The sequence below is a fragment of the Lotus japonicus genome, chromosome 5 (assembly GCF_012489685.1).
Source record: "Lotus japonicus ecotype B-129 chromosome 5, LjGifu_v1.2".
Taxonomy (NCBI): Eukaryota; Viridiplantae; Streptophyta; class Magnoliopsida; order Fabales; family Fabaceae; genus Lotus; species Lotus japonicus.
In genome coordinates this window covers 64,297,802-64,311,538 of record NC_080045.1, presented here as the reverse complement: position 1 = coordinate 64,311,538, position 13,737 = coordinate 64,297,802, and the positions used below count along the sequence as shown (strand labels likewise).

The window sequence follows — 13,737 nt, the reverse complement described above, 5'->3', positions numbered from 1 at the left end:
CACCAAAGAGACATGCTTCCATTGTCTCTTCACTTCACCCAGAAGTTCAAACATTGCTATCTTCTTCCCTTTCGCTCTTCGTGTTCCATAGTTGATCACACTCCTACCACCTTCACAAACCTCTTACAGGGCCACATTCCGCGTTCTCATCTTCTCCAAATCCATGCACGCATTTTCCAACTCGGCGCACACCAAGACAATCTCCTCGCTACGCGCCTCATTGGCCACTACCCACCTCGCATTGCTCTCAGGGTCTTTCACTATCTACACAATCCAAACATCTTCCCTTTCAACGCCATCATCAGAGTCCTCGCTGAACAGGGTCACGTTTCCCATGTCTTCTCACTGTTCAACGATTTGAAGCACCGTGTACTTGCACCCAATGACTTCACCTTCTCTTTTCTCCTTAAGGTTTGCTTTCGGTCCAAAGATGCTCGTTGTGCTGAACAGGTTCATGCCCACATTCAGAAGATGGGTTATCTCAATGACCCTTCTGTTAGTAATGGGTTGGTTGCAGTGTATGCTAGAGGCTTTCGTAATGTGGTGTTTGCACGTAAAGTGTTTGATGAAATTCCTGATAGAAGTGAAGTTACATGCTGGACTTCTTTGATCACTGGTTATGCTCAGTCTGGTCATGGTGAGGAGGTTTTGCAGCTTTTCCACATGATGGTTAGGCAGAACTTGCGTCCCCAAAATGATACCATGGTTAGTGTTTTATCAGCTTGCTCTAGCCTTGAGATATCAAAAATTGAGAGATGGGTTTACTTTCTTTCAGAATTGATTGATGATAGCACGAGTAATGGAGAAAGCTGTCATGATTCGGTTAACACGGTTTTAGTCTATTTGTTTGGGAAATGGGGGAATGTTGAGAAGAGTAGAGAAAGGTTTGACCGAATTTCTGCTGCAGGAAAAAGAGGTGTGGTTCCTTGGAATGCTATGATAAGTGCATATGTTCAGGATGGTTGCCCTGTGGAGGGTTTAAGTCTTTTTCGGATTATGGTAAAAGAAGGAACCACTAGACCTAACCACGTTACAATGGTTAGTGTCCTGTCAGCCTGTGCTCAAATTGGTGATTTGAGTCTTGGCAAATGGGTTCATGAATACCTTATATCCATAGGACATAAAGGTAACATTGGTTCAAACCAAATTCTGGCGACATCTTTAATTGACATGTATTCTAAATGTGGCAGATTGGATAGGGCAAAGGAAGTTTTTGAGCATGCAGTCTCCAAAGATGTTGTCTTGTTTAATGCAATGATCATGGGTCTTGCTGTAAACGGTGAAGGAGAGGATGCATTGAGACTCTTCTACAAAATGCCAGAATTTGGCTTGCAACCCAATGCTGGAACATTTCTTGGTGCTCTGAGTGCATGCAGTCACTCTGGGTTCTTGGAGAGAGGACGTCAGATTTTCAGAGACATGAGCTTTTCCACTTCTCTTACATTGGAACATTATGCTTGTTACATTGATCTCCTTGCAAGAGTGGGATGCATTGAAGAAGCTATTGAAGTTGTGACTTCCATGCCTTTCAAGCCTAACAATTTTGTCTGGGGTGCTCTGCTTGGAGGTTGTTTGCTCCACTCTAGAGTTGAGTTGGCTCAAGAGGTTTCGAAGAGGCTTGTTGAAGTAGACCCAACTAGTTCTGGAGGCTATGTTATGTTAGCTAATGCACTTGCTTCTGATAGGCAATGGAATGATGTCTCAGCACTGCGGTTGGAAATGAGAGAGAAGGGCATCAAGAAGCAGCCAGGAAGTAGCTGGATTAGTGTGGATGGAGTTGTACATGAATTTCTTGTTGGCTATTTGTCTCATCCTCAAATTGAGGGCATTTATCTTACATTGACTGGATTGGCGAAGCATATGAAAGCACCAAGCCATTGTCAATCAGTGAGCTGTTACTAGATAGAAGAATGCAAGGGATAAGTAACTCTAGACCAATAATTTTGTTAATGAAAATGCATGAAAGAAGTGGATATAATTCAAAACGCATTTTGATTTTATTTTCTTTGTAAGAACGTGAGATTTAATTAATGATTTATATATACATTTTCAAATATTTTCCTTTGTAACAAAAAAAAAATACATTTTCAAATCATAGAAGCCCATCAAAGAGTATTTGGTTATATTGGAAGGGAACATTAATTTCAGCCCCTATTTGATTTGAGAAGATATTAGTTTTATTATCTGATTTCACATTTAATCACGAAATAATAAACGAGGTTTCACAACTGCACCTGTAGAGAGTTGTCAACAAAAAAGAGTTGTGTTTTACTTCCAAGTATAAAATAATCTGATCCTAATCTTGATATGAAATTACAAGTCAAACAATTTGCCATTAAAAAATCTCTAAGAAAACTTGTTGCTCCACTAATATCTTTAAGATCTAGCCCTTATTCATTCGCTTCACTAAAGGAATAATGGAATAATTATGAATCTTAAGTTGCTATATTTGAAAGAATAATGTAAAGTACCACTTAGCATAAACATATTTGCAAAACACAAACACGATAAAGATTGTGTCAATCTCAAACCTTGTAGAATTACTCACAATGACTAACATCATTTAGTACAAGCAGATGATTTTCTCAAAAATATTTCAGCAAAAATGATGATCTTCGCAACAGTAATAGCCACTGCTAGAAACACTAGATCTTCTAGAATCAGATCTAGAATCATGATATCAAATCTTAGAAGATTACACACAAGGTAGTCAAGAAGACTACAATTATAGTATGACCTAGATGCTCATTTTTTCCAGGAGAGCAACATAAATAAAACTCATCAAGCAAGTTAAAGTTACTCTGAATCTGATGAATCTGCCCTTGTGGCCTGCCGAACACTTCTTTTGGATTGTGCAGTGGACCTTGCTTGATGAATTGATGATTCACCCTCCAAAAAGATGACTTGAGCTTTAGCTAATCTTTCTTCCAAATCCTCGGTGCTAAAATCATCAGTTCCACCAAGTTCATCAAATCCCACCTAAAACAGAAACCATTATCATATTGATGATTCTAAATCTACTTAAATAAAAAGGAGAAACCTGCCAAACATAACATTTCTGGTAAGTAATACGTATCAACTTCACTGACAATGGTGCCCTTTATGCACATACCACATAATCATCCACTTTGGCATTCTTTATGAGGGCAAGAGTTGGAAGAACAGTGATCTTGAGCTTCTCAGCCAAAAACGGACTTTTTTCAGCATTAATCTTCACAAAACGAGTTTCGATATGCTGCTTTGCCAACACGCCTAAATGCTTGTCTGCAACCTGCAAATTAAACACCTTCTCAATAAGAAAACGCCAAATTTGTGAACGCTATTAGTGAGACTAAAATTCAAATTGTGGCACATGTATCAATGTTATCAATGTTTTTCAATAGACTACTACCTTTAAATTTTATATAGAAATGATATCAATGTTAGAAAAACACTGAAATTGTGAACATTACAGGTTATTATCAATTTTAGTACTTGCTGAATTGAAATTAAAATTGTGGCAAATGTAGCTGAGTCTTCTACAATGATAAAACTAAACGAAACAACTCGATGCGTCTTTCATGGCTTCTATCTTGCCACTGCCAACTGCATATAGATAAACAATTTTCTCCATGTACATTCCCTTCCACTTTTGCATTATCACATGGTAAACAGAAATTTCAAAAGGAAACTCTTCCTAAGTATGAATTCAATGTCATATTTGTGCTATCTTAAGGTGCAATTTCTGATTTCAATGAACAAACACCTCTGAAAACTTTCAGAAACCATATCTAATCAGCTTCCGCAACTAATTTTCCAGCATAATCATGAAGCTAAGCAAATTAGGTAAAACGCATCGCAATTATGAATTTGATTTCAAATTAGGGATTGAAATTCTACCTTGCAGGGCCAATTTTCGCGGAAGAAATGGCAGACGACGCGATCACTGGCCTTGACAACGGAGAAGAAGTCTTTCTCGGAGGGAAGCTCGGAGTAATCGCCGTGTCCGAGGGAGATCCAACGGTTACGCTTCTCGGCCATCTTTTTCATCTGGTGAAGGCGGCGCTCACGGAGGGATTCGAGATCGTCGGAGTCGAGGCGGTCGAGGGCGGAGATCTCATCGTCGATCTTGTCCTCGACGGCTTGAACCACCGTGAGGACTTGCTTCTCGATCACCTCTTGGATCTTTCCCTTATCCATCTTTCTTTCTTTCACTCCCAGATCTCTCTCTTTCTCTCCCTCGCTCTGTTCTTCAATAAAAATTCAAAAATGTATCAAAGCGATGAACGTGAAGGTCGATACGACACCGTCTCAATTGAATTAATTTTTTTATTTTTTATTTTTTTGGTACATTTGAAAGATAAATTGCACCCGCTTAGGATTGATCCCTGCAGCTCCCCCACCTAACCTACATGTCCCCTAACTCTCATTTAGGGACATTGAATTAAAGGTTAATGGTTAAATTAGTCTCTGAGTTTTTAAGCAAGTTTGATTTTAGTCCCTCTGACGAAAAATGACATTTAGTGACGGTTAATTATACAATTATTGGCGATTTTTTACTGCCACTAAACATCATTTTTCGTCAGAGAGACTTAAATCAAATTCACTTATAAACTGAGGGAATTAACCCTTGAATTAATTTATTGAGGGGATACCCTATTTTTTTACTTTCTTTCTTGGTGACGGAATAATATCTGTTAGACGGATGACTTCTCGCTCCATCTTCCGACACTAAATCCTTTTATATTACTCTCTCCGTTTTAGAATAAGTGTCCACTTAGAGAAGATGCACACTTATAATATACATCAGGTTTTTGTGACAGATGTATTTCCGTCACCAAGGAAAAAGCCAAAAACATATCCAGTGCTAGATCATACGATTTAAGCCAGTATATGGAAAAGCAGAAGAATAAGGGAGTACTTTATATGCTGCTTGGATTCTAGTCAAAGAGGAGAATCGATATCCTTTTGAGCCAAAGAGATCGTGTGGTAGCACAGCTTTTCTTCCTTCTGATCAAATTAATTAGTTGCAGATTAGTTAACAAAGAGTTGTTTGAGAATTATGTCATGTCTTTTAAAAGTCACTCATATGAGATCATATAAGATTATTGTAATTATCATATTCATGCTTACATGATATGGTTTTATCGGTGAGATAGGGAAGAAGCTGACAAACGAGAAAGGATCTTCATTTATGAACATGCTTTGATAAAAAAGAAGTGACTGACATGTCACATGTGTGCAAGTGCGGCTTATCAGGTGTTTTCAATAAATTTTGAACTCAGAATTTTAGGGATGGAGAATCCTAGGTACTCACAATATGCAACTCATAAACCCTTGTTTAATTTTTGTGTGAAAGTTGGAGAACACTGACTGGATCAATAGTCAAACTCAGAAATGCTCTATCGTTGACTGATGTCAAATTTATTCCTCTTCAGATCTAACAACTAACATACATTATTTGGAAATTGGCATAATGATAACACTAATTAAATAACTCAGTGAACTCCTAAACAGAACAGCAAAATACACATGCATGCATGGATTCTCTGGTTCAAGGGCATTTGGGCTTGCCCTTGTTGTTAAGCTTGTCCCTGTAGCAAGGGCATTCGTGCTTGTTCCCATATGTCCCAGAAGGAACACACTTGCACTCTTGGCAGCAAATTCCGCAGTACTTGAGGCACCTGTCTTGAACTTGTGCCACAGAGCACCTATCTGAGCATTTTTTGCTGCAATCCGCTGTCATTTACATTAGGAAAATTAATATAAATAACATCAGAATATATACCCATCAAAGTGCTGAGTTCAAAAATATCAAAATCAAATACAGAAACCACTCACAGAATGTTAAGTTTCTCCCCCAAAATTGATTATGACACTTTAGAAAAGGATTTTCAGAACATGCACATATTTCATAATAGGTAAAGAAAATCGATCTTACGTGAATCTTGATAGGCAATGGCTAGCTCCAAGAAAGAGGAGCTAAGAAGAAGGGAACAGAGTAGCATTGTTGCAAAGGGAAGCTTCATCTTCGCTTTTGGGAGTTGCTAATTGTATGTTTTTCAAGAAGGAGCTTGTGAAGTAGCAAGCACTAGCAAGAGTAAGTATGTATTTATAGTCGAGAAGGCTTGAAAAATGGTGCAGTTAAAGTTGGGTGTAGCCTTAACATGCAGAGTTGGTGATGGTAAAATAATATGTAAAGCAGAAGGGTCACTTGTCGGATGCAATAGAATATTGGTAGAGTCGGTGGCTTGTACGAGACAGGATGAGACAGCAAGCAATGGTTCAGGGTCTCCACACACGAGGTTTCTGCATGCACCTACCAACCCTTCTAGTTCCTTCCTTTGCCTTCGTCCTTTTGTGCTTGTAACCATTACTCTGTGTGAGTGTGTATATCTCAATGGTGCATTGATATTTGTGGGAAGAAAAATGATTTGTATAGCTTGAGATAGAAAGCAAAATAAGTGATAGACGTGACTTTTGATGTAGATTGTGATGGCAAGAGAGAAATAGTGAAAGGAAGTACATAGGCACCTCTTCCATAATAGAATAGGAACTGCATTTCTACCTATTCAACACTCAGTCACTACTTTTATCACACTAAGTGAGGTCGACTATATACATAACACTACACCATTACATATAATCAAAATTCTAATTATAAGACATTGATCGTTTTTAACTATATTCTCAAGTTCTTTTTTACCTCGCTCCACCTCTTGTCACAAGACTAAGTAGTAAATACCATCTTCTCAACTCAACCAATGAAATAAAGCCATTTACATTTTGATTGTTTTGAAATTAAGTATATTAAGTGATTTATTTCTATTTTAATTTTATGATCTTAGATGGAATGGAAACAGGCTCTGAGATTCCTTTAGGCTTTAGGAGTTAAGAGACAAATAATGGTCAATTTAGCTCCATTTTTTCATGCTAAAACAAATAACAGCCACACCACATATTCAGCTTCTTCATCATATCATCTCATATATTACCATACAAAAGTAGGTTTCACAAACACCTGTTTGTGGTCACTGCAACTTCTGAGTCATTACAGAGATGCCTTTTATTTTACACTAGTTGGATTGGATTTACATTACCAGTAAGGTTAACCTCAGCTGAACTAATTATTAACCAAAATTGTGATCATAATTCTACAGAACACAAGTTGAAAGTCACTTCTGCATAATAATACATACAAAGTCGCACATCAAGCTCCCATACTGTGGGACAGGCAAGGGCGCTGGTCATCAGAGTCATCTTCTGCATCACCACTAGATGCTAGTAAATTGACCTGCAAAAACAAACATAAATCAAAACTCAACAAAAATATGAATAGCGTACCCTTTTTTATTAATTTTTTGTTATTACTTTTACTAAGAAAAGTTAAGTGCTAGCATCTACACGACATGTAAAAGAGAACTAACACAGCAATTAACATACCATTAAGATTGTGATGCTTTTGAATGATATGCATATAAGGACAAAGGTTACAAACCTTAACAATTTCAGACTTGGAGCCTGGCCGCATGTAGGCTGCTAACACACTCATGTTGAAATCCTGCATACAACACATTCGAAAGAAACAAGAAGTCAAATTAAGTAAGCGTTGTGGTACTAAATTTTGTTCATAGAATCATAGTAAAGGGAAGAAGAATTACATTAGGCTAAAGAAATGTGTTTACTCGTAGAGATAAAAAATATAAAGCAACTATTTCCTGCCTTCCAAAAAACATTTACAAAGTACAAGTATCCCACCCTATAAAGTAACATATTGTTCACTTCCCTATTAGGCTGCTATCTAGGGTTGGCCTTTTTTTTTTACCAAGAGAAAGAGCTGAACATAACTTACCCGGAAAGGGTCACCCCTCAAAGATTGAACAAACATGGAACTTCCTAAACTTCTTCCCTGCATACAAGTAAACAATTGATGTTAACACAATGGATCAATGATTCCATGACATGAAAGCATAATAAGCATACATCAATCATTTGTGTTCCTCTCCATGCTGGATTTTGATACATGACTCGTTTGATAGAAAAATATGAGTAAATATAATCATACAGGCAAGGCAGGAAACTGCAGACAGCCTTCACAGAGGGTGCGGTGCAGCCCTGTTATAAATTACTTCTATGGAATACGGAATTTACTCTGCCCCCCTTTTGGGAGATTTGTTACTTTCTCAGTCTCTCTCCATATCCCTCCCTCTCACGTTATATAACTTACTACACAAATCTGGCCCAGCCAGTAAAGTACATAAATTATATGAATGATGTACCTCCAGGGAAATATCTCTCAGGCGCCTCCCTGTTTGAGCACAGCAAATACGGACGATGTGTTCATCACAACTCCCACTTATAATGTAGTCCCTCCCATTCATGTAATAAGAACGGGTGTAATTTTGAGAACTCTCGGTGGGAGCTATATCGAAAACTAAGTGAAGCCTACCATCAACAGCCAGAAATTGTCTAACCTGTTAAAGTTTAAATATTAGTCTGAATACTAAAAATGTTTATTCAAGATAAAGTTGTTCAAACAAAAAGAAATACAAGAATATAGGCAATTAATTCAAATTATTGTACATAGATAACAAAAATCTAATGGAGACCGTTCATAGCTTAAAAGCTAAAGCAGATTTCATGATATGCAAAGCCTATTCTAGCAATTACACTAAGAATGCAGTGACGAGTAACTAACCACACTACTGAGTAAAAGTTACCTCATTATCAACTGCTGATGCAAGAATATATTGGTCATCTGGAGAAAAGCAAACCATCACATTTCCTTTAGAGCTTGAAGCAGTGAAGCAAGGGTGTATTGGTTTCTGTCTCAAGTCCCACATCTTGACATCCTGATCAAAAGATGAAGTGGCAAAAATTGATGGGGAATGATTTGCAAACTTAACTACATTAATATGCCCTTGATGCATATCTGTGAACACTTGCAAGCGCTTTCCACTGTTGATGTCATACAACGCAACATTTTTTGAGTAACCACTTGCAAGAAATAGTTCGTCCGTAGCATTAACATGAACTGATGTCAACTGGTCAAATTCATCGAAGGTAACACAACCAGAATTCCCATATATGCTAGTAATTTTTCTTGGAACTTGGTGGATATCATACAATTTCAGGGAACCATTGTCTGAACCTGCTATAAGCTGTGTCATGCAACAAGGAAAAAAGAACAGCATCAGAAATTGCCATTCAAACTAATATAACTGGAGGAACAAATGCTCTAAAACTAACTATACAGAATGGAAATATGAAATACTTCCTAAAACTGATGCCTTCCTTCAATATATAATCTTTATATCCATACTAACAACAGTAAAAATACTAATTATCCTTATGGCTGGCAAGGTTGTTCTAGCATTGTTGGAGAAAATCACAAAATGCCATCTCTCATTAAACTACTTTGGACCCTACCAAGCTATGTGACAGATTCTGTTAGTTGATGAAGCATTCTAGGACAATCACTTCAATAACTACAAAAAAAAATATCTAGAAGCTAGTATTCACCACATAGAAACCATGGTAAATGCCATTTATACCGAATGTCTTTTCATGCAACGTACCTTTGAGGGATATTTCTTGAGCCAACAGAGACCCAAGACACTATTCATTGCTCCAAGTGATGGAATATAACTCACAATATGTTCATTCTCATGATTGATCACAACTACTTCACCATCTAAAGTTCCAAAGACCATCAAGCTGGAGTCAGATGGGTGATACTCAAACTGCCTTGGACGAAAACCCTTACCCAAATCACATCCTAATAGAGAAAGGGGATGCAAAAAGGGCCAAGTTGAAGACCCCAATTTAGCAGCAGAAAGAGACCTCGTATAAAAATATTGGGAATTTCCGGAAGGATACGGTGGGCTACGCTTAGAAGATTGCACCTTAATGTGGCCTGATTTTATTTCTCGTTTCTGTAAGATACTTACAACACTCTCTTTGTGCTTCCATCTGTATGGAAGATATTCAAAGTATTCAGAAAATATTCCAGTAGCCCTTTCCTTGTCAGTTTTTCTGATGGGCACGTTATCTAAATTTTTCAGATTTGGCAGTGAAGCTATCATGAATTCTCTGTAATGTTTCTCATGACATATTGGTGATGCATGACGAGACATATACTTCATAGAAACATCAGCAATATGGCCTGTAAAAGAACCTTGTGATGAATCTTCTTCATCTTCATTCCGTAATGTGAACTGCCAAAATTAAAGATCAAAGAGGATTTTGAAGTTAGAACTTGGATACTGTGGACATAAGAAATTATACAATAAGCTGAGTCACTTATATGCATTTCAATAGTAAGCATTTCACTTTTGTTTAGACTTCCAAAATGCCATTTATTAGACTTCCAAAATGCAACACGACAGTAAGAACAAAATGGAAAAAGGCAAAACAAACAGCAATAATACTTATGATTAACAAGACCCCCTCAGCATCCATGCTATGGTCATAACCATAATTAAATATTTTAAAAAATAATACAAGATGCAAGATGGCACCATACCATCCCAAGTCTAAACTTAAAACATTCAAGCTTATTTTAGAATCCAAATTAATATCTTTTCAAGGATTAAAAGTATATTATTTACAATAAACTACAACAATGAACAATATCTTAGCGAGAGAGAGAGAGAGAGATGTAGATTTGCCAATGTTGTTTTGTTATTGATAGTTGATACCACTCAGGAGGAAATTTATTTGCAGGAAGAAAAAATGTTAAGTTGACTACCTCATTCTGAAGAGGCACTTGTAAATTCCATCCAGGAAACACATCTGACAACCAGGATCTATGATGATGCCTAGTACAACCAATTTCACTATCATCTGATGAATCCTCAACCATGCTTTGAATATCATGATCTATAGCTTCTTCACCAAATGAGTAAAAATTTCTCAGTGGGTCTTCAGCATTAGGATCTGTCAGTTCCCTTGTATCGGTGCAGAATTCACCAACAAAAGGAACTCTTTCAAGCAGATTAAAATCAGCAGTGCTATCTGAATTCCCACTGGATAAGTTAAAAGATGACCCAGAATCACTACAATACTGCCAATATTGAAACCTTAGCTCAACCAAAGAAGGGAGCTTAGATAGAGCTGCAACAGTTGTCCAAAGATTTGTAATCCGTGTTTCGCACATTGAGAGACACCTTAGATTGGGCATGCAATTAAAACAGTCCTCATCAAAACTAGTGAGGGAAGAACTGAAATCAAGATTAAGTGTGTGCATGTGCATGAACTCGCCCATCAAGTTCAGCTTCCGGAAACGCGATGACCTCAATGTTAACACTTGGCATGCCAAACCCCTTTGCGAGATATCCCTAATGTTAAAACCCAACATTAGTCATGAAAAAAAGATAAGCAATGCAAACCTAATGCACAAGAAAGTGATTCTGTCGAGGCATGTTCTCCCAATAATGAATGATCCACCCATGTTTAAAAATTTCAGGTAAACAGTTAAACCAACTGACTAAGATATCATCGAAAAGAATGAAGCACATCAAGTAAATTACGTAAATTGGCAACTGTTAATACCAAAGCTTAGTGACAAAAGAGCCAGTAGCAATGCAATAATGTCACAGCCCCATCGATATAAAAACATCTTGGGAAGGTTTTTATCAAATGGCTTAAAAACCTATCTCCAAAATTCAGTAAAATGAAGATTGTTGAATATTCTGAATTGCCAGAATTCCAGTGGCTAGAAAGTCCATATTACCATCTCAAAATTGAATAGGTGGGGATAGAGGTGATTGGACATTCAGATATTACATCATCATTTGTACAAAGATAATCCAGGACAAGCACTATAATATACCGTAAGAAGTCATTTCCAAATGACACGTCCTGCAGTTCGACTACTCGAAGCTTTTGATTAATAGCACGCAGCAATGAAAATGCACATTCTCCATTTAATAGACATGATGATTCATTACGTACATCAACAGCTTCTATTTCAGAAGCATCAAGGTTCATGCACGTGTCAAGAAGTGGAGCAAAATCAAAATCACAGATGTCATCAATTACAATTTCCAGGACGCACAGCTCTTGACGGGATTTTTTGACCTCAGCCTGCACAATCATGATTAGCTTTAGCTTCTTACTAATAAAAAGGATATAAAGTACAAATGAAATACATGGGAACAACATGTACACTTTGGAAATTGGAATACAAATACAAATTGGTTGAGACTAAAAATTGATGGAACTCAAGTAAGTATGAATCTCTTGTCACTATTTAGCAGAACACGCGCAAATGCAAATAGGTATGTTTGAATATAACAGAGACGACGGAATAAAACAACGGACGGACCTTGTAGAAGCTTGACAAAATAGCAGGGCTAGGAGAAGCACCATGACTCCTGCAAAAACCAATATACCTAGAACAACAGTAGAACCAAAAACACTATTAGAATCAATGGAGTAAAAAATACAGAAAAACGCAAATACTATCAGTATCAACAATGATCAAAACGAAACCCCCATGCATAAACTAGCTTATTTCCCTTGATCAAAACGAATTTAATCAAACATTGAAAATTTTGCCATAATCATACAATTAAGTTCCCGATCACAAGAAGCAACGTCCAATTCAATGAAAATGAAGAAGGAATTAGTGAAACTAAGCAAATGTAATTCGAAAAAGAGGAAAAAAGGAGTAGTGTACCTGTCTTCCAATGTTTGAATGTCGACGGCCATGGCGATCGGAAAAACTCTCCGATCAACGATTTCACGAAGCAAATCGGAAAACGTAAATTATCAAACCAAAGAGTGATAAGATCACAATGCAAAGCACACGTTTAGATTCAAACACTGCTCTCTCTCTCTTTCGGTTTTTTTTTTTTTTTTTTTTTTTTTTAGTTTTTCTTACTGCCACCTGATTATTTTTTTTTTCTTCTGGTTTCATTCCCATTTCATTTTTCTTTCTATTTATTTGTGAGGGGTGAAAAGGAAATGTGAACAAAACATTATTTAAAGTTGTTTAAATAACTCTTTTTTTTTTTGGTCAATGAAGTTGTTTAAATAACTCTAAACAAAGTTTAAGTTAAATCATCATACTTACTTCATTTCAAAAAAAAAAAAAATCATACTTACTTTAGTTCGCTAATCTTCATTACTCTATTTCTGTAGTTTTGGGCTCATCTCCTGGGACCCGTTTGGGATAAGCCCAATATTCTAGATAAGTTTTACAAAGATGAAGCCCAGTGTTTTGGACCAAGAAGCCCAGTTTAAAATGAAGGCAAGTTGCACAAGCACAAATCGTTCTGTGTTTCATTCAGCCCAAATGTTTCTTCTTCTTTTTAAATCACATAGTTTTCCAGTAAGATGAAAAATTTCAACCATTACAATGGTTTTGTCCTCTAAAGCATGTTTTGCTTAGTAACCTCTTTTAAGATTAAACTTTTATTAAAAAAACTAAGTGAGTTTAGGTGCAAAAATATCAAGTAACTTGTAGCTGTGCTTCTATTTCTCCTATGTCACTCAAAAACCCAACCATGTTGGCCCTCACTTTATTAGTTATCACACTTGACAGCTACACAACTTGAAAAATCAAAGAAGAAAAACTTGACCACTTCCCACTTTCAAATGAGATCTTTTTCTTAGGTTCTTATATGTGACATACATTTTTTTTTACATACAAGAAACACACATATTAGTGGCAGTTTTTAAGGTTAAAAGCTGCTACTAATTATGTTTATTGTATGGTCGCCAAGAATGTATGTACAAGAAACATTTTTCTTT

The 13,737-nt window shown here is 36.8% G+C and overlaps 4 protein-coding genes across 5 annotated transcripts; 1 reads left to right on the top strand and 3 right to left on the bottom strand.

Moving 5' to 3' along the window:
- Positions 1-2,075, top strand: LOC130721479 (pentatricopeptide repeat-containing protein At1g08070, chloroplastic-like). The gene has a single exon (XM_057572279.1). The coding sequence runs from the start codon at positions 13-15 to the stop codon at positions 1,900-1,902; it is 1,890 nt and encodes a 629-aa protein (XP_057428262.1). The 5' UTR covers positions 1-12; the 3' UTR covers positions 1,903-2,075.
- A 439-nt stretch (positions 2,076-2,514) lies between these two features.
- On the bottom strand, positions 2,515-4,241 carry LOC130721024 (thioredoxin domain-containing protein 9 homolog). The gene is made up of 3 exons (XM_057571748.1): positions 3,880-4,241; positions 3,113-3,271; positions 2,515-2,979 (listed from the first exon to the last, which is right to left on the bottom strand). The coding sequence occupies exons 1-3, from the start codon at positions 4,177-4,179 to the stop codon at positions 2,797-2,799; spliced, it is 642 nt and encodes a 213-aa protein (XP_057427731.1). The 5' UTR covers positions 4,180-4,241; the 3' UTR covers positions 2,515-2,796.
- Positions 4,242-5,300: 1,059 nt separating this feature from the next.
- LOC130718649 (peamaclein) lies at positions 5,301-6,125 on the bottom strand. Its single transcript, XM_057569270.1, has 2 exons — positions 5,921-6,125; positions 5,301-5,718 (listed from the first exon to the last, which is right to left on the bottom strand). Exons 1-2 carry the CDS (start codon positions 6,006-6,008, stop codon positions 5,534-5,536), a joined length of 273 nt encoding a protein of 90 aa, XP_057425253.1. The 5' UTR covers positions 6,009-6,125; the 3' UTR covers positions 5,301-5,533.
- A 797-nt stretch (positions 6,126-6,922) lies between these two features.
- Positions 6,923-12,889, bottom strand: LOC130718557 (protein DWD HYPERSENSITIVE TO UV-B 1). 2 transcript variants are annotated; one of them, XM_057569162.1, is made up of 10 exons: positions 12,662-12,889; positions 12,308-12,374; positions 11,813-12,066; positions 10,730-11,318; positions 9,558-10,196; positions 8,700-9,140; positions 8,259-8,453; positions 7,832-7,888; positions 7,478-7,540; positions 6,923-7,273 (listed from the first exon to the last, which is right to left on the bottom strand). In XM_057569162.1, the coding sequence occupies exons 1-10, from the start codon at positions 12,691-12,693 to the stop codon at positions 7,190-7,192; spliced, it is 2,421 nt and encodes an 806-aa protein (XP_057425145.1). In that variant the 5' UTR covers positions 12,694-12,889; the 3' UTR covers positions 6,923-7,189. The 2 variants fall into 2 exon arrangements, with proteins under 2 accessions (XP_057425145.1, XP_057425146.1); XM_057569163.1 differs by lacking the exons at positions 12,308-12,374; positions 12,662-12,889 and having other exon boundaries at positions 11,935-12,068.
- Between the last annotated feature and the right edge of the window lie 848 nt (positions 12,890-13,737).